The sequence below is a fragment of the Heteronotia binoei genome, chromosome 1 (genome assembly GCF_032191835.1).
Source record: "Heteronotia binoei isolate CCM8104 ecotype False Entrance Well chromosome 1, APGP_CSIRO_Hbin_v1, whole genome shotgun sequence".
Classification (NCBI taxonomy): Eukaryota; Metazoa; Chordata; class Lepidosauria; order Squamata; family Gekkonidae; genus Heteronotia; species Heteronotia binoei.
Window position 1 is genome coordinate 9,881,159 of NC_083223.1, and position 18,024 is coordinate 9,899,182.

An 18,024-nucleotide genomic window follows, 5' to 3' on the forward strand; every position below is an offset into this window, starting at 1 on the left:
TTGAAAAACCTCCAAAGAAGGAGAGCCCACCACCTCTCGAGGAAGCCTGTTCCACTGAGGAACAGTCAAAGAATCATAGAATCCTAGAGTTGGAAGGGACCTCCAGGGTCACCTAGTCCAACACCCTGCACAATGCAGGAAACTCACAAATACCTCCCCCTAAATTCACAGGATCCTCATTACTGTCAGATGGCCATCTAGCCTCTGTTGGAAAACCTCCAAGGAAGGAGAGCCCACCACCTCCTGAGTTGGAAGGGTCCTCCAGGGTCATCTAGCCCAACCCCCTGCACAAGGCAGGAAACTCACAAATACCTCCCCCGAAATTCACAGGATCCTCATTGCGGTCAGATGGCCATCTAGCCTCTGTTTAAAAACCCCCAAGGAAGGAGAGCCCACCCCCTCCTGAGTTGGAAGGAACCTCCAGGGTCATCTAGCCCAACCCCCTGCACAAGGCAGGAAACTCACAAATACCTCCCCCGAAATTCACAGGATCCTCATTGCGGTCAGATGGCCATCTAGCCTCTGTTTAAAAACCTCCAAGGAAGGAGAGCCCACCACCTCCCGAGGAAGCCTGTTCCACTGAGGAAGTGTTCTAACTGCCAGGAAGTTCTTCCTAATGTTGAACTGGAAGCTCTTCTAATGTAATTTCAACCCGTTGGTTCTGATTTTTATAATTTTTATTGATTTTAACTACAAAAAGAAGAAGCAGGAGCAAAGATACATAAAAGGGGGAAAGGGCATGTACAGAGTGGGAAAAACTGTGTGCAGTTCTGGTCGCCGCACCTCAAAAAGGATATTATAGCATTGGAGAAGGTGCAGAGAAGGGCAGCTAGAATGATTAAAGGGCTGGAGCACTTTCCCTATGGAGAAAGGTTGAAATGCTTGGGGCTCTTTAGCTTGGAGAAACGTCGACTGCGGGGTGACATGATAGAGGTTTACAAGATAATGCATGGGATGGAGAAAGTAGAGAAAGAGGTACTTTTATCCCTTTCTCACAATACAAGAACTTGTGGGCATTCGATGAAATTGCTGAGCAGACAGGTTAAAACGGATAAAAGGAAGTACTTCTTCACCCAAAGGGTGATTAACATGTGGAATTCACTGCCACAGGAGGTGGTGGCGGCCACAAGTATAGCCACCTTCAAGACGGGTTTAGATAAAAATATGGAGCACAGGTCCATCAGTGGCTATTAGCCACAGTGTATGTGTGTATATAAAATTTTTTGCCACTGTGTGACACAGAGTGTTGGACTTGATGGGCCGTTGGCCTGATCCAACATGGCTTCTCTTATGTTCTTATGTTCTTAAAAACAGAAACAAAGTAAAGTACAAATATATCAATTATAATTCTACCTCCAAATAAAATACACAGTTTGTTCTACCTGCAAGTATGAAGTTCTCCACATATTTTACCATCCTTGTCTTTCATTATAAATTTTGTTTTTTACTAAACTATTACTAGCAATGTAAGTCTAAACAATTCTTCTTCAACACAAGTAAGTATAAACAGTTCAAAGCCATCTCGACACAAGATTGGCTGATTTAGTTTGACCGTGTTAAGAGCGCAGACTAATTTGTTAGCTTGACAATATCCTTATTAAAATAAGCACATAAAAAACATGTCTTTATCCTTAACAAGTTAAGAAATACAACATAATAATTTGTCCATCTCAGTATAAGCAATTTCTCCAGAGGAGCATATTAAAAACAAATCTGCCAGATTACAAAATAATTGTGCTGTCTGCCTTTTTAACAATTAATCCAACTCTTATATCAGTATGAGCAATTTCTCCAAACAAGCATACTAAGAATAAATCTGCCGTATAAGAATAAATATGTTGTCTGCCCTCTTTACCATTGATTAAAATTAACTGTATATTTATCTAACATTTTAACAACAGCCTTCCATCCTTAGGATCTCCTTTGGCCATTTAAGGACACATATAAATTTTTATTAATAATTCCATATTTATTTACCCACAAGGAAAACCAGAACTCAGGAATCTTTCTTCTGCAGAAAATTTTTAAATCTTAATTTTAGCTGCTTAACTTAGCCATATTAAAAATACAAATTCACTTATTGGTTCAACAATATTATTGTTACAGCAGGCATAAAAAAACATATATCTTTATCTATTAGATGCAAACCAAATTGAAAAATAATTATGTTATCTATCTACCTAAGTATATAGCCCAAAAATTCCACCTAGCCTTTTAAAATCATATATGAGTTCTTACTGTAAGTTCCATATCCAACTGCTCACCCAGTTACAATTTGATTACGTTATCTTCTTAAAAACTTTTTGATCCCTTTTGCTTCTATATCCATATAACTCCAAGGAAAACCAACTTGATATAACCCAGACATCAGACTTTGCCTTTTAAAATCGCATGTCAGTTCTTATTGAGAGTTCCATTTCCAACTATCCACAGAGAGGGAAAAAGTTCAAGAGTCTTTCTTCCTGAAAGATTTCCACCTCTTAATTTGTTGGCTGGGATGCACCTTTTCTCTTCTCAATGCAGCCACCCGTCTTAGTAATGAGGAGAAGAATTCTGCGCTATTTGTTCCTCTCAGCAGGATTTCACTAAATCTTGATTTTCGGTCTTGTTTTGTAACTGCACCATAAGGATCCATTTTGGTTTTCTTTTGTTTGTTTCAGAACGGATCACTTTCCCATTCTGATTCCACAGACATCTCCAGAATCTCTTTAGCACTCAGTTCATGTAGATTTGAAAGTTCGCTAGCTTTCAGCATAAAAGCTCCCATTTGCTTTCTAAGCAACTGCATTAATGAACCAAGATCCTGTTTCAGAGAAGTAATATTCCATAATATATCTTTTTTATAAGACATTTCGCTTGGCAGTGCCATTTTTCTCTGTCAGCAAACTCATTCTCTTAATCCAAGTTGAAAAGTAGCTTAAAGATACTGTTAGATCATCATTCCAAATCAGCTCCAGCTGAAATTTCAAATGTTATCATTTCAGTTACAGTCGGACAACAGAGACAAATCTCTCTAAAATATATCTCTTTTATGTTCAGACCTCATTGCAGCCAAATAATAGTCTCTTTAACGTACGTCCAATTATAATCCAGGTCAATTTAAGTATTGGTATTCAGTCCAATTCAAGTTATTACCGTTACTTAAAATTGCTCTTTGACTTTTCGAGGCCTCATTTGCAGGGAAAGTAGGTGTATAGTTGACCTCTGTCCCTTCCTTTGAGCTGCTGGCTTGTTGTTATGTAAAACGACCCATTAGCCAGTGGTATTGAAAGCTCACTTACTTGCAGAGTAGAATTGCCATGCTTGTGGAGTAGAGGGGCGATACATCAAAAGCTTACTGAAAGGAGCGAAAGAAAGCAGTCGAGTGCTCACCTTTTTCTGCTGAGTCAGCTATCATGGTGGCGGAGTCTAGGGACACGCAAGAAGAACAGGAGTAGCTGCTGCTGTACCCCTAACTTCCCACAAAAATCCCATGCCGAAGGAAAACCCCTCCAGCCTCCTGATTCAAAGGTGCCGCAGGAGGACGATCTGCAGACACCCCTGAAGTCAGGCCAACGTAAAGGAGAAGAAGGAGACAACCAACCCACTGGCACTGGTCCAACCTTCTGGGGCAACAGAAAACAATTCTGCAGCAATCTCTATATGACAGCCCTTCAGGTACTTGAAGATACTGATCGTATCACCTCTCAGTCATCTCCTCTCCAGGCTAAACATACCTGTTTCCTTCAACCTTTCCTCATCTTATTTCTACTACATTCAGTAACTTTTTCTTTGACTACTTGGCAGGGCTTTTTTTTATAGCAGGTACTCCTTTGCATATTAGTTCACACACCCCTGATGTAGCCTATCCTCCAAGAGCTTACAGGGTTCTTCTTACGGGGCCTACTGTAAGCTCCAGGAGGACTGGCTACATCAGGGGTGTGTGGCCTAAGATGCAAAGGAGTTCCTGCTACTAAAAAACCCCTGCCTCTTGAAATTCAAGCAAACAGAGCCCTGCGTCGAGTTGCCATTGTTGCTATTTGCTGGTTTGGGGTGGAGGTAAAACTTCTCTCTTGAAGACTTTTGGGTTAGGCTGAGTAGATAATGGGATTGTAATTTATTTGGTGCTAGGGCAGCATGTTCAGCAGCTGGAAACCGATGTGGGTGGTGCTCTCGGAAGACGGAATCGAATACTTCAAGAAGAAGACGGACAGCAGTCCAAAAGGCATGATCCCTTTGAAGGGAAGTTCCCTCACAAGTCCCTGTCAGGATTTTGGAAAGAGAATGGTAAGCATAAATATGGCTTCCTCAGTGCACCGAAGAAAGCAGGTAGTGGGGTGAAGGGTGCTTCATAACTAGGGGTGGAATTCTAGCAGGAGCTCCTTTGCATCTTAGGCCACACACCCCTGATGTAGCCAATCCTCCTGGAGCTTACAGTAGGCCCTGTACTAAGAGCCCTGTAAGCTCTTGGGGGATTGGCTACAGGGGTGGAATTCTAGCAGGAAATCCTTTGCATATTAGGCCACACACCCCTGATGTAGCCAATTTTCTAAGAGCTTACAAAAAAGAGCCTTGTCAGCTATTGGAGGATTGGCTACAGCAGGGAGGTGTGGCTTAATATGCAATGGAGCTCCTTCTAGAATTCCACGTCTGTCCGTAACCGGTTTAAACATTTTGCCAATTGTGGCCAAAAGGCCGAAGGAAAACAAGGAACTGTGCCAATATCAATCAGTGCTTAAAGAGCAATAAAGTAGACGTCTCCAATTGTATCGAAAATCAATTCAACAATTATACAAAACACTCCAATAATAATAAATTGCAGAGAAAGTACCATATACACAGAAGGAAACAAAACTCCATAAGGAAGGGCTCTACAAGTTCCTTAGTCTTTTATCGTGGAAAAGCTTTCAAGTTCATATGGTAATGATAAGCGGAGACCACTACCACAAATCGGCTTGAAAGGTAAAATGTCCTTTTACGCAGGGGTGGAATTCTAACAGGAGCTCCTTTGCATATTAGGCCACACACCCCTGATTGTAGCCAATCCTCCAAGAGCTTACAAAAAAGAGCCTTGTAAGGTCTTGGAGGATTGGCTACATCGGGGGTGTGGCCTAATATGCAAAGAAGCTCCTACTAGAATTCCACCCTGCTTTTACGTGATTGCCAGCTGCAGAGTAATGTTTCACAGATCAAAGCTTCTTCCATACGTCGAATGCCAGACTTTCTATGGAGACAAAATTTCAACCGCCAAATTCTTAAAGCATTTTTCCCGAATACAGGCTTGGAGAAGTATACGTTATTGTTCTTTAAGCATTGATTGATATTGGCACGGTTCCTTCTTTTCCTTCGGCCTGTTCTGTACTGTGCTGCCACGCTTTCGGCTTGCAATTGTGGCAAAAAGCCTATCAAAGCAACACCCAGAACTTCTAACAGCCAGCATGATTGGAGAGACCTTGAAAGCTGGACACCGACTGAAATTAAACCTTTATTTTTATTTATCAAATTTATATTCCGCCTTCCCCTAACGGGCTCAGGGCGGCTAAAAACCACAGAGGATATTAAAACAAAACAAAACAGAATGTACAATAAAAACAATTCCATACATTTTCCAACCATTGTCAGTGCTGAGGGGCATTAGCTACCTCCCCTTAACCGTCGAAGTCAAGTTTAAATAGTTCAGTCTTACTGTGGCAGGTCCCGCAGAGCTCTGATATTTTCAGGGACGGCATTCCCCAGAGCAGGGGCTATTGTCAAAATAATAAAGCAAACTGAAACTGAAACTGTCAAAAACGTTCAGTCCAGGGATCTTAAGAAGACTTTGGGACCCTGAACATAGTGTTCTCTGGGGCACAGAACCCTTGAAATAGAACGTCAAGTTTGAAACGGACTATATATAGTTAATTATATTTTGTTGGGTTTATCATGTACGATATTCAGGGTCCAGTGAAACCGTATTGTTTCTTGTGATAAATCTTTCTGCCTTTGTGAGTTTTATTTTTGCATTGTCGTTTTGGGATGTTGTCAAGTATGATAGAGTAATACATAAATATGCTATTTTGGTACACATAAAAAGACTGCAAATATAATATTTGCATTAAAAAGACAAAAAGCATATTCAGTGGCATTGTGTATATTTATTGTCACATGGAGATTTTTTTTTTTTTTGCTTTGTTTTCTTAGCCTGTGCACTTTCCCTGTGGTTCCATTTTTCCCCCCTGGCTTCTGATCAGGTGATCCTGGGCTCGATACTATCTCCAGCTGTGGTATAGTAGTTAAGAGCAGTGGACTCTAATCTGGAGAGATGGGTTTGATTCCCCACTCCTCCACAAGCAGCTGCTGGTTGATCTTGGGTCAGTCACAGCTCTCTCAGAGCTGTTCTCTCAAGAGCAGTTTCTGTCAGAGCTCTCTCAGCCTCACCTGCCTCATGAGGTGTTTGTTATGAGGAGAGGAAGGGAAAGAGATTATAAGTTGCTCTGAGACTCCTTTGGTAGTGAAAGGCGGGGTATAAAACCAACTCCTCTTCCTCATCTTCCTCTTCTTCTTCCTCCTCCTCTTCCTCTCTCCTCCTTCTTCTTCTTCCTCTTCTTCCTGTTTTCGACCTGGTAGTTCGTTCTTTCTTCACACGAACCGCTTTCCAGAACGTATCCCTCCTCGTGCCGTGGGCTGACATTAACCGTGACGAAAATCTCTTCCAGTTTGTCGTGAAGTTGGCAACTGCCAAGCAGCAAGACCATTTCTTCCAAGCCTCCCACCTCGAGGAAAGGGACGCCTGGGTCAAAGACCTCAAGAAAGCCATTCAGTGCATCGAGAGAGGCAAGAGGTTTTCCAGGAAATCGACGCGGAAGTCTATCAAACTGCCTTCATCAATCAACCTGGGGTATGTTGAGAAGACTTACTAATAACCGGGTCTCATTTTGGGCAGGAAGTCACAAGACTTCCTCTAAATGTTATTGTGCTTTCTTACCCCCACCCTCATCCCAAATCCTTGCTTCTGGGCTCCATGGTTCAAACCCCCTGTGAGAATTTTGATGAACTCTAAGATTTGACAAACTTTCTCATATTCCCCCCCCACACACAAAAAAAAATTGAGGAAATAACCAAAACATATCAAGCAGACAGACGGAAATCTTCCTCATGCCACTGTGGACACATAGGAGAAAGTCATTTAAAAAGTATGATGAGAATAAGGTTTGATTATGATAATTGTAATTCAAGACGCATTTTGAGGGAGATGCTGAGCTGATATGAACATATGAAGCTGCCTTCTACTGAATCAGACACTCCTTGGTCCATCGAAGTCAGTCTTGTCTACTCAGACTGGCAGCGGCTCTCCAGGGTCTCAAGCTGAGGATTTTCACACCTATTTGCCTGGACCCTTTTAGTTGGAGATGCCGGGGATTGAACCTGGGACCTTCTGCTTACTGAGCAGATGCTCTACCACTGAGCCACCGTCCCTCCCTAACACTTATGAATCTGCCTTCTACTGAATCAGACCCCCCTCGGTCCATCAAAGTCAGTCTTGTCTACTCAGACTGGCAGCAGCTCTCCAGGGTCTCAAGCTGAGGTTTTTCACGCCTATTTGTCTGGACCCTTTTTAGTTGGAGATGCTGGGGATTGAACCTGGGACCTTCTGCTTACCGAGCGGATGCTCTACCACTGAGCCACAGCCCCATTGATTTGGAGGGCAAGAAGATCAAATCAGTCAGTCCTAAGTGAAATCAACCCAGACTGTTCCCTGGAAGGTCAGATGCTGAAGCTGAAGCTCAAATACTTTGATTTAGTACACCTTCTGGTGATTGATTTAGATGTGATTTAGTACACCTTCTGGTGATGTCAGGGGTGCGGGCATATGCAAATGAGTTGTGCTAATGAACTCCAGCACCTCTTTTTCTATGAAATGACCCTGCTAATAACTAAAGTACTAGTAATGTATGGCTGTGAGAGTTGGACCATAAGGAAGGCCGAGCGCAGAAGAATAGATGCTTTTGAGCTGTGGTGCTGGAGAAGACTCTTGAAAGTCCCTTGGACTGCAAGAAGATCAAATCAGTCAGTCCTAAGAGAAATCAACCCTGACTGTTCCCTGGAAGGTCAGAGGCTGAAGCTGAAGCTCAAATACTTTGGCCACCAAAGTATAAGGGAGCACTCCCTGGAGAAGACCCTGATGCTGGGAAAGACAGAAGGCAAAAGAAGAAGGGGACGGCAAAAAAGGAGATGGCTGGACAACATTACTGATGTAACAAACACGAATTTGAGCAGACTTTGGAGGATGGCGGAAGACAGCAGGGCCTGGTGTGACGGTCCATGGGGTCGCAAAGAGTCGGACTCGACTGTGCGACTGAACAACAACAACAATGACTATGCTATGACTTAACATGCTTCTGTAACCATCTCTCTCTTCTCTCCCTGCATAGTGCTTTGTATCTCTCAATGAAAGACCCTGACAAAGGAATAAGGGAAATGAAGCTGGAAAAGGACAAGAAAATTTTCAACCACTGCTTTACAGGTACAGAGCCCTTAGGTGTCTCCTTTGCAAAAAACCTCAAAAGGCTGGTACTGCCTATCTAACTACAGCTTGTTGGGTGCCAATCTATACAGTATGCAAGTTGGATCTGGAAACCCAATAGCACCCCTTCCTGCCTGTGTGCCATGAGCCTAATCCGAACTCGTCACTGTGTGATGGGAACTAAGGAGAATATTGGGCCAGGAAGCAATTTGTCTCCATGCCAGTTTGGCCAGGAATCCTGGAGGGTTTTGGGGGGGGGGGGTTGCCATCTTCCCGGCATGGAGCAGGGATAGCTGGGAATGTGTGTGTGGGAGGAGGGGTTTGTGAGTTTCCTGCATTGTGCAGGGGGTTGGACTAGATGACCCTGGAGGTCCCTGCCAACTCAAGAGGTGGTGGGCTCTCCTTCCTTGGAGGTTTTTAAACAGAGGCTGGATGGCCATCTGACAGCAATGAAGATCCTGTGAATTTAGGGGGAGGTCTTTGTGAGTTTCCTGCATTGTGCAGGGGGTTGGACTAGGTGACCCTGGAGGTCCCTTCCAACTCTGTGATTCTATTAGGAAGAACTTCCTGACCATGAGAGCGGTTTCTCAGTGGAACAGGCTTCCTCCTTGGGAGGTGGTGGGCTCTCCTTCCTTGGAGGTTTTTAAGCAGAGGCTAGAGGGCCATCTGACAGCAATGAAGATCCTGTGAATTTAGGGGGAGGTGTTTGTGAATTTCCTGCATCGTGCAGGGGATTGGACTAGATGACCCTGGAGGTCCCTTCCAACTCAGGAGGTGGTGGGCTCTCCTTTCTTGGAGGTTTTTAAACAGAGGCTAGATGGCCATCTGACAGCAATACTGATCCTGTGAATTTAGGGGGAAGTGTTTGTGAGTTTCCTGAATGGTTCAGGGGGTTGGACTAGATGAGCCTGAAGGTCCCTTCCAACTCAGAAGGTGGTGGGCTCTCCTTCCTTGGAGGTTTTTAAACAGAGGCTAGATGGCCATCTGACAGCAATACTGATCCTGTGAATTTAGGAGGAGGTATTTGTGAATTTCCTGCATCGTGCAGGGGTTTGAACTTGATGCCCCTGGAGATCCCATCCAACTCTATAATTCTTATGATGTTTTTCAATTGTCAGAGAGAAGCTTCCTCTGTTTTCCTAGCCGTTGCAGATCACAGTGTTGGTTTCCATGTTTCACATCTGGTCTTTGTTCTTGGTTCCTCTCCTGACCACTAGGCAGCTGTGTAATTGACTGGCTACTGTCGAACAACTCCATCCGAAACCGCCAAGAGGGCTTAGTTCTGGCCTCTGCCCTAATGAACGAAGGTTACCTTCAACCTGCGGGGGATGCGTCCAAGAGTGCGGCTGAAGGCTTGGCGGAAACTAACTTCCTCGATCACGAAGATGCCTTCTATTACTTTGTACGTGAATGCCTGTGGGCTTTCTCACACGACCCCCAGAGCCTCTTCGAGAACAGGGCTCCTCGACCTTGCAAACCTTCTGAGCGCTTTTGAAATTGTGAAGAGACGTAGTGAATCCCACCACAAAATGGCTGCCTTGTAGGCAGGGTTAAATATGTAGCAGGAGCTCACTTGTATATTAGGCAGGGGCGGAATTCTGGCAGGGGCTCTTTTGCATATTAGGCCACACACCCCTGATGTAGTCAGTCCTCCAAGAGCTTACGAAAAAGAGCCTTGTAAGCTCTTAGTGGATTGGCTACATCAGGGGTGTGTGGCCTAATATGCAAAGGAGCTCCTGCTAGAATTCTGCCCCTGATATTAGGCCACCCCCCCCCCCCGATGTAGCCAATCCACTAAGAGCTTACAGTAGGCCCTGTAAGAAGAGCCCTGTAAGTTCTTGGAGGATTGGCTACATCAGGGAGTTTGTGGCCTAATACACAAAGAAACTCCTGCTAGAATTCCACCCCTGGATATTACTGCAGCCGTTTTACCAATAGCCCCTTCCGAAGAAGCGTGACTCAGCGTTCCTGCCCCCACAAACCTCTATCTGTCGCAACGGCTTTAGGAGAGCAAGCAGCAATGAGTCAATAGCCGTGGAGCAAGGCTCCGTGAACTGCCGCTTCTTTAAAAAGGCTCTTGAGTTGGTCGCTCAAAGTATTCTGGTTGCACTTTGCTCTTTTGAGGTTGTTTTTTAAAGAATCCTAGATGGTGAACCACACAGTTTCTGAAAATATCTGCTGAGGCAATAACGCTTCTTGAAGTTGTTCTGTCTGCAGGCCTAAATTTAGGTAATGCTTGCAAAAGAACGGAGACTCCCTCTCTGTCTCTGTCTCTGTCTCTGTCTCTCTCTCTCTCTCTCTCTGTCTATCTATCTGTCTGTCTGTCTGTCTGTCTGTCTGTCTGTCTATCTATCTATCTATCTATCTATCTATCTATCTATCTATCTATCATCCATCCATCCATCCATCTATCTATCCATCATCTATCTATCTATCTATCTATCTATCTATCTATCTATCTATCTATCTATCATCCATCCATCCATCCATCCATCCATCCATCCATCTATCCATCATCTATCTATCTATCTATCATCTATCTATCTATCTATCTATCATCCATCTATCTATCTATCTATCTATCTATCTATCTATCTATCTATCATCCATCCATCTATCCATCATCTATCTATCTATCTATCTATCTATCTATCTATCTATCTATCTATCTATCTATCTATCTATCTATCTATCTATCTATCTATCTATCTATCTATCTACCTACCTACCTACCTACCTACCTACCTACCTACCTACCTACCTACCTACCTATCTATCTATCTATCTATCTATCTATCTATCTATCTATCTATCTATCTATCTATCTATCTATCTATCTATCTTCTATCATCTATCATCTCTCTATCTATCTCTCTCTCTATCTATCTATCTATCTATCTATCTATCTATCTATCTATCTATCTATCTATCTATCTATCTATCTATCTATCTATCTATCTAGTCTGTGTAGTCTAACTCAGATAATATCTGGGGACTTTGGGTGTGGAGCCAGCAGACTTTCCCTAAAATAAATAAATAAAAACACAGCAGTGCAGTTCCCCTGAATACAGTCTTCATTTCCAAGCAGCTGCATATCCTCTCTCTCTCTCTCTCTCTCTGTCTCTCTCTCTGTCTCTCTCTCTGTCTCTCTGTCTCTCTCTCTCTCTCTCACACACACACACACACACACACCCTGAAGCAAAAATAAAACAGTTTGCAATCCCACACAAGTGTGGTCTCCCTGGGTCAACTTACTCACGAGTTGCTGAACTTCCACTAGCACAGAGATACCAAAGGTTCAAGTTTACCCTTTACCATGCAAACGACCTTGGAAAAGGTTGCACAACAAACGGAGGGTCTGGGCTGCTTTCACAGCTACCGAGAGCAGCCACGTTGTTCTGCCTGCTCACCCCGCCCCCTTTCAGCCTTAAAGACACAGACACACCATCCCAAGAGGAAGCCTTTGCAAGCTTTCTTCCAGCGTTCTGAAGGGGGAAGCATGGGAGCTGTGGGGTCGGAGCTTCCCCCCATTGGCCAGCTAACTGGGGGCGGGAAGGAGCCTGCGAAAGAGGGAGAACCCCCACTGGCACCTGGGGATTGGCAAGCCTACTAGAGCCTAATTCTTTTGCATGCATGAGCTAGATCCAAGAGCACAGGGGACATGTCACTTAAGGGATGATTGGTGAGATGGCTGTTGGCAAAATCCCGCATCATATATCAATCCGGGGCTTTTTTGTAGCAGGTGATCTCTTTTGCCTAGAGGTCACACTATAGTAGCCACTGATAAAAATACCCACTTAGCAGCACAATTTCTTCCTTCTGCTGAAACAGGCGGACAGTGGATTCTTCTGCGAAGGAAACTCCAGCGATGACGATGCGGTCCTCACCGAAGAGTTCAGAGGCACGGTGGTCAAGCAGGGGTGTCTACTGAAGCAGGTCAGTATCTACCTCGTTGCCATTGTTAGCATAGCAACGAGATCACCCAAAGGTTAAGACCAGGGGTGTCAAACATGCGGCCTGGGAGCTGTATCAGGCCCCCAGAGGGCTCCTATCAGGCCCCCGAGCAACTGGCTGTCGTCTGCTTCCTTCTCCCTCCCTCTCGCTTCCTTCTGCAGCACAGCTTGCTTTGCCAGGCTTCCTCAATCGCACAGCAGAGCTACAGAGCAAAGCCTCTATTTATTTACAGGGCCTTCTGCAAGCTCCAGGAGGACTGGCAACATCGGGGGGGGGCGTGGCTTAATATGCAAAGGAGTTCCTGCTACAAAAAGGGACTCCTTTGTACTTTATTGATTGATTGATTGATTGATTTATATCCCGCCCTTCCACCGAAGTGGCTCAGGGCGGCTTACAACATATAAAACTTACATAGGTTTGGCTTAAAAACAATTACATGGCAACGGTTAAAACAATAAATTAATAAAACATAGAACATAAAAACCAGCGGTCTGTCAGAATGCACTCTAGCTCCATCCAAAAATTCTCAGTGTCAATTAGTTATAGGCCAGCCGGAAGAGGACTGTCTTGCAGGCCCTGCGGAACTGCCCTAGGTCCCGCAGGGCCCTCACCTCTTCCGGCAGCTGGTTCCACCAGTAAGGCGCCAGATGCTTTCATGCGCCAGGCCTGCCTTGAGCTCACTGGGGAGGATCCTGTTCTGTTGTAGGTGTGTGTTTGTCTCTGTAAAGTGGAAAGCCCAAACAAGCCGTTTATTCCATTTATTTAGGGACATCGGCGGAAGAACTGGAAAGTGCGGAAGTTTGTGCTGAGGGAAGATCCCGCTTACATCCACTACTATGATCCTGCTGGGGTGAGAGCCTGTTTGTGGGTGGTTTTGCCAGAGAATTGCCCATTAGAAATGCAATGGCCTTCCAAAAAGATGTAGAAAAGCACCAACCCTAGCCTTAACCCTCTCATAGGACTAACCACACTTCATTGGCATCTCTTCCCTGGATAAGCAATACCTTAAAGACTGTGCATTTAAGTAGATTTCAGTCTCATTAACTACACCCCTGATTCAACAGCAAGGGCTGGAGATAATGCTAGTTTTGTTTCTCACTGGTGGCATTAAAGGTGGTATAAGAACATAAGAGAAGCCATCTTGGATCAGGCTAATGGCCCATCCAGTAAAAATTGTGTCACATAGTGGCCAAAACCCAGGGGCCATCAGGAGGTCCACCAGTGGGGCCAGGACACTAGAAGCCCTCTCACCGTTGCCCCTCCCAAGCACCAAGAATACAGAGCATCACTGCTCCAGACGTAAGAGAAGCCATGTTGAATCAGGCCAATGGCCCATCCAGTCCAGCACTCTGTCACACAGTGGCCAAAACCCAGGGGCAATCAGGAGGTCCACCAGCAGGGCCAGGACTCCAGAAGCCCTCCCACTATTCCCCCCCAAGCACCAAGAAGACAGACCATCACTGCCCCACACAGAGTATTCTAGCTAGCCAGGGGGATATAGTGGGAGGCGTCCCCGCACTTCCCCCAGTCCCTTCAGTTACTTCCAAGGCCAGTGGAGGGAAAATGGGGGACGTAACAGTGCATGACATCACTTCCAAAGCCTGTTATTGGATGACACATTTTTAATATTGTGTGTCAAAGAAAATATCTCCACTCAAGGCTTGCCAATTCCCAGGTCCCAGTGGGGTTTTTCTCACTTTCCCAGGCTCCTTCCCACCCCCAGTTAGCTGGCCAGCGGGGGAAAGTTCTGCCCCCACAGCTACCAAGTGCCTTTCCCCTTCAGAATGCAGGGAGAAAGCTTGCGAATGCTTCCTTTTTGGATGGTGTGTCTGTGTCTTTACGGCTGAATGGGGGCGGGGTGAGCAGGCAGAACAACGTGGCTGCTCTCGGTAGCTGTGAAAACAGCCCAGACCCTCCATTTGTTGTAGGAGCTTTCCAGAGGTCGTGTACATAGTAATGGGTCAACTTGAACCTTTGGTTTCCCTTTGTTATTGGAAGTTCAGCAACTCGTGAGTAAATTGCCCCAGGGAGACCACACAAATGTAGGATTGCAAACTGTTTTATTTTTGTTTCTCCCTGTGTGTGCATGAGAGAGATGATTTGCAGCTGCTTGGGTGAGGAAATGAAGACTGTATTCAGGGGAACCGCACTGCTGTGTTTTTATTTATTTATTTTGGGGGAAGTCTCCTGGCTCCACCCTTAAAGTCCCCAGATATTATCTGAGTTAGACTTGGCAACCCTGCTGCACTCATTTCGTAACAGTAAGGCTCAAGTCCCGTGGCACCTTAGAGACCAAGAGGATTTTGGAGGAGTAAACTGTCAAGAGTCAAAGTTGATCTAATGAAGGGAACTTTGACACTTGGTCTCGAAGGCCCTACTGGACTCAAATCCAGCTGCTCTGCTGCACACCAACGTGGATACTTCTGGAACCATCTTCATCGTGGTATAAACCTCCCTCAGATCACAACTTCCTTCGTTGCCTTCCTGCCCAACCACGGAACTCTAGACTCTTTTCAGCTTTCCCTCATGAATTTCCCCACTGACCACGTCGGCACTCACACACAGAAGTAGTATTCCTTCCAGCGAGCTGAAACGGCTGCAGAAATCAGTTGCTGACTGAGGAAACGATTCTTGTGTTTGAAACCCCTTTCAGGGAGAAGAGCCACTGGGAGCCATTCACTTGAGGGGCTGTGTGGTGACCGCGGTTGAAGACAACCCAAATGGTAAGCAGAAGCATGCTGGTTGTTACGCTCCCAATGCATGTTGACTCATTTGGAGGTATACATTCAATCTCTTTCTTTCTTTCTTTCTTTCTTTCTTTCTTTCTTTCTTTCTTTCTTTCTTTCTTTCTTTCTTTCTTTCTTTCTTTCTTTCTTTCTTTCTTTCTTTCTTTCTTTCTTTCTTTCTTTCTTTCTTTCTTTCTTTCTTTCTTTCTTTCTTTCTTTCTTTCTTTCTTCCTTTCTTCCTTCCTTCCTTCCTTCCCCCTCCCTCCCTTCTCTTTTTTTCCTTCCTTCATTCCTCCCTCCCTTTTCTTGCAGCTCTCAAACATCTGATGTTCATGTCTCGCATATCTCAAACACCTGACATTTATTCTATGCGACTCTTACATTAAGCAAGTTTGACCACCCCTGCCTTCCACCATATCCCTGTCAAATTTGTCCTACATGGTAAATGAGATCTGTGAATAGCCACTTGTTCCTACTTCCTTTGTCTCCGCTCAGGAAAAAATGGCCCCAGAGCAAACTAATTGATGCAGTAGCTCACAACTTTAATGCCAGTCGCTCACCAAGTAGGATTTTTGGTCACAAGACTCCACACCGTAGAAAGGAGTATTGGTGAGGAGAGGAGTCATTTCATTCACTTGAAGTGGGGCTCTATATCTATGAAGCCTTGTGTTGTAATAAAATCTTGTTAGTCCCCCAGGTAGGGCTTGGAGATCTCCCAGAATTCCATCTGTCAGCCCAGATTTCCCCTGAAGAAAATGGCTGCTATAGAGGGCGGATTCCCTCCAAACCCTACCGTGTCCTGGCTCCACCCTCAAAATTTCCAGGAGTTTCCCATCTTAGACTTGGCAACCCTAACTTACTGTGATGCCATCAGTCACTCTTCTGACGCTCAGGTGAAGAAGAGTTCTATGTAATGCGCATATGGGCTTTTTTCCCAAAATGAGACTCCTGTCAGATCTTGGAACCTAAGCAGGGTCGGCCTTGGCTAGTATTTCGATGGGAGACCACCAAGGAACTCTGGGATGGTGACGCAAAGGCAGCCAATAGCAAACCACCTCTGAGATGTCTCTTGCCTTGAAAACAAGTCTAGCTCGCCACCTAGTGGTGCATAACGCTAAAAAAACAGCTAGAATTCCTGGCTGTCGGACAATCTTAGGATCTCCTGGCTATTCCGCACACAGTGCCATATGATACAAAATTAGAAGAATTCTCTGTTGCAAAACCAAAAAAAAAATTGGATCGACAGACCTTCCCCTCCTGGCACTGTTTCCTTTGCTCACTTGCTTCCCCTCCCCAATCTCTCTCTTAGGAAAGAAGAATGAAGTGGAAGGAAACCTGTTTGAAATCATCACCGCCAACGAAGTTCACTATTTGCTGCAAGCGGCCACTTCTGCCGAGCGTACAGAATGGATCAAAGCCATTCAGTTGGTTGCCAGGACTGGAAAGTGAATAATAGAAGGGGAAAAACCCACCTGTGGAAGCAAAGAAAACATACGTTCCAAGACATTTTTTAGTGTGCTCTGCGATATTGATCCTAGGATAGTTCCAGGTTTGCTTCTCCCCCTCCAATAGCCTGGCATAAAATCCACATAATATTTAATGTACAATATTCAATATATCATTGCCTCTCTGTTACTCTCTGAGAACCAGTTTGGTGTAGTGGTTAAGTGCTCAGACTCTTCTCTAGGGGAACAGGATTTGATTCCCCACTCCTCCACTTGCACCTGCTGGAATGACCTTGGGTCAGCCATAGCTCTTGAAGGAGTTGTCCTTGAAAGGGCCGTGAGAGCCCTCTCACCCCCACCCAACTCACAGGGTGTCTGTTGTGGGGGGAGAAGATAAAGGAGATTGTAAGCTGCTCTGAGTCTCTGATTCAGAGAGAAGGGCGGGGTATAAATCTGCAGTTCTTCTTCTTCTACTACGATCACCACTGTATCATCAATGGGCACTTTTCACACACTCAACCTGAGTAACGCACTTTCGATCCACTTTCAGTGCAATTTGCAACTGGATTTTACTGTGCGGAAAAGGAAATTCACCTGCAAACGATTGCTAAAGTGTATTATTAAGCACAGATGTGAAAGTGCTCAATTTTTTTTCCCTAAAAACTTTTTCATTTGACTTATTTTCGTAAGACTTACTTTCTGCACATGATAATGAAAAAGAACACACACATACCCCGGCAAAACAAATGGCTCCCCATATCGCTATAGAAACCCTATAGAAGTTAGCTGAATCCTGCCTGTACCAACAGCTATGGTCAAAGATCAGAAGCAGGGTCTTATTGTTGTAAAAAATATGTATTTGGGAGAGAAAAACAAAGATTTGCTTATTCTTCCTGTCTTTTCTTTATTTGTGTGTGTGAGGTTTTTTTCCCCAATACATTTTTTCTATATATATATATATGTGTGTGTGTGTGTGTGTGTGTGTGTGTTTGTGTGTGTGTGTGTGTGTGGCTTTTTTTAGCAGGAACACGCAGGAATGCAGCGCCAGCTGGCTTGGTGTCGGGGGTGTGGCCTAACATGCAAATGAGTTCCTGCTGGGCTTTCTCTACAAAAAAGGCTGCGTGTGTGTGTGTGAGCCAAAAAGCATAAAACCAAGGAGAACCAGTTTGGTGTCGCAGTTAAGCGTGCTGAGTCTTATCTGGGAGAACGGGATTAGATTTCCCACTCCTCCAGTTGCACTTGCTGGAAGGGCCTTGGGTCGGCCATAGCTCTCGTAGGAGTTGTCCTTGAAAGGGCACCTGCTGTAAGAGCTCTCTCAGCCCCAGCCACCTCACAGGGTGTCTGTTGTGGGGGAGGAAGGTAAAGGAGATTGTGAGCCACTCTGAGATTCAGAGGGAAGGGCAGGGTATAAATCCAA

At 44.8% G+C, this 18,024-nt stretch overlaps 1 protein-coding gene across 2 annotated transcripts in view; it reads left to right on the forward strand.

Annotated features, from left to right (window-relative positions):
* Window positions 1-17,496, forward strand: part of PLEK (pleckstrin) — a 29,101-nt gene extending 11,605 nt beyond the window's left edge. The window contains exons 2-9 of one of the 2 annotated variants that reach the window (XM_060257622.1): window positions 4,111-4,266; window positions 6,675-6,856; window positions 8,391-8,482; window positions 9,700-9,884; window positions 12,314-12,418; window positions 13,203-13,286; window positions 15,090-15,159; window positions 16,472-17,496. In XM_060257622.1, the coding sequence (XP_060113605.1) occupies window positions 4,111-4,266; window positions 6,675-6,856; window positions 8,391-8,482; window positions 9,700-9,884; window positions 12,314-12,418; window positions 13,203-13,286; window positions 15,090-15,159; window positions 16,472-16,611 (1,014 nt within the window). In that variant the 3' untranslated portion in view covers window positions 16,612-17,496. The remainder of the gene's footprint in view (window positions 1-4,110; window positions 4,267-6,674; window positions 6,857-8,390; window positions 8,483-9,699; window positions 9,885-12,313; window positions 12,419-13,202; window positions 13,287-15,089; window positions 15,160-16,471) is intronic. The other variant, XM_060257629.1, reaches the window with a different exon arrangement.
* Window positions 17,497-18,024: the final 528 nt, after the last annotated feature.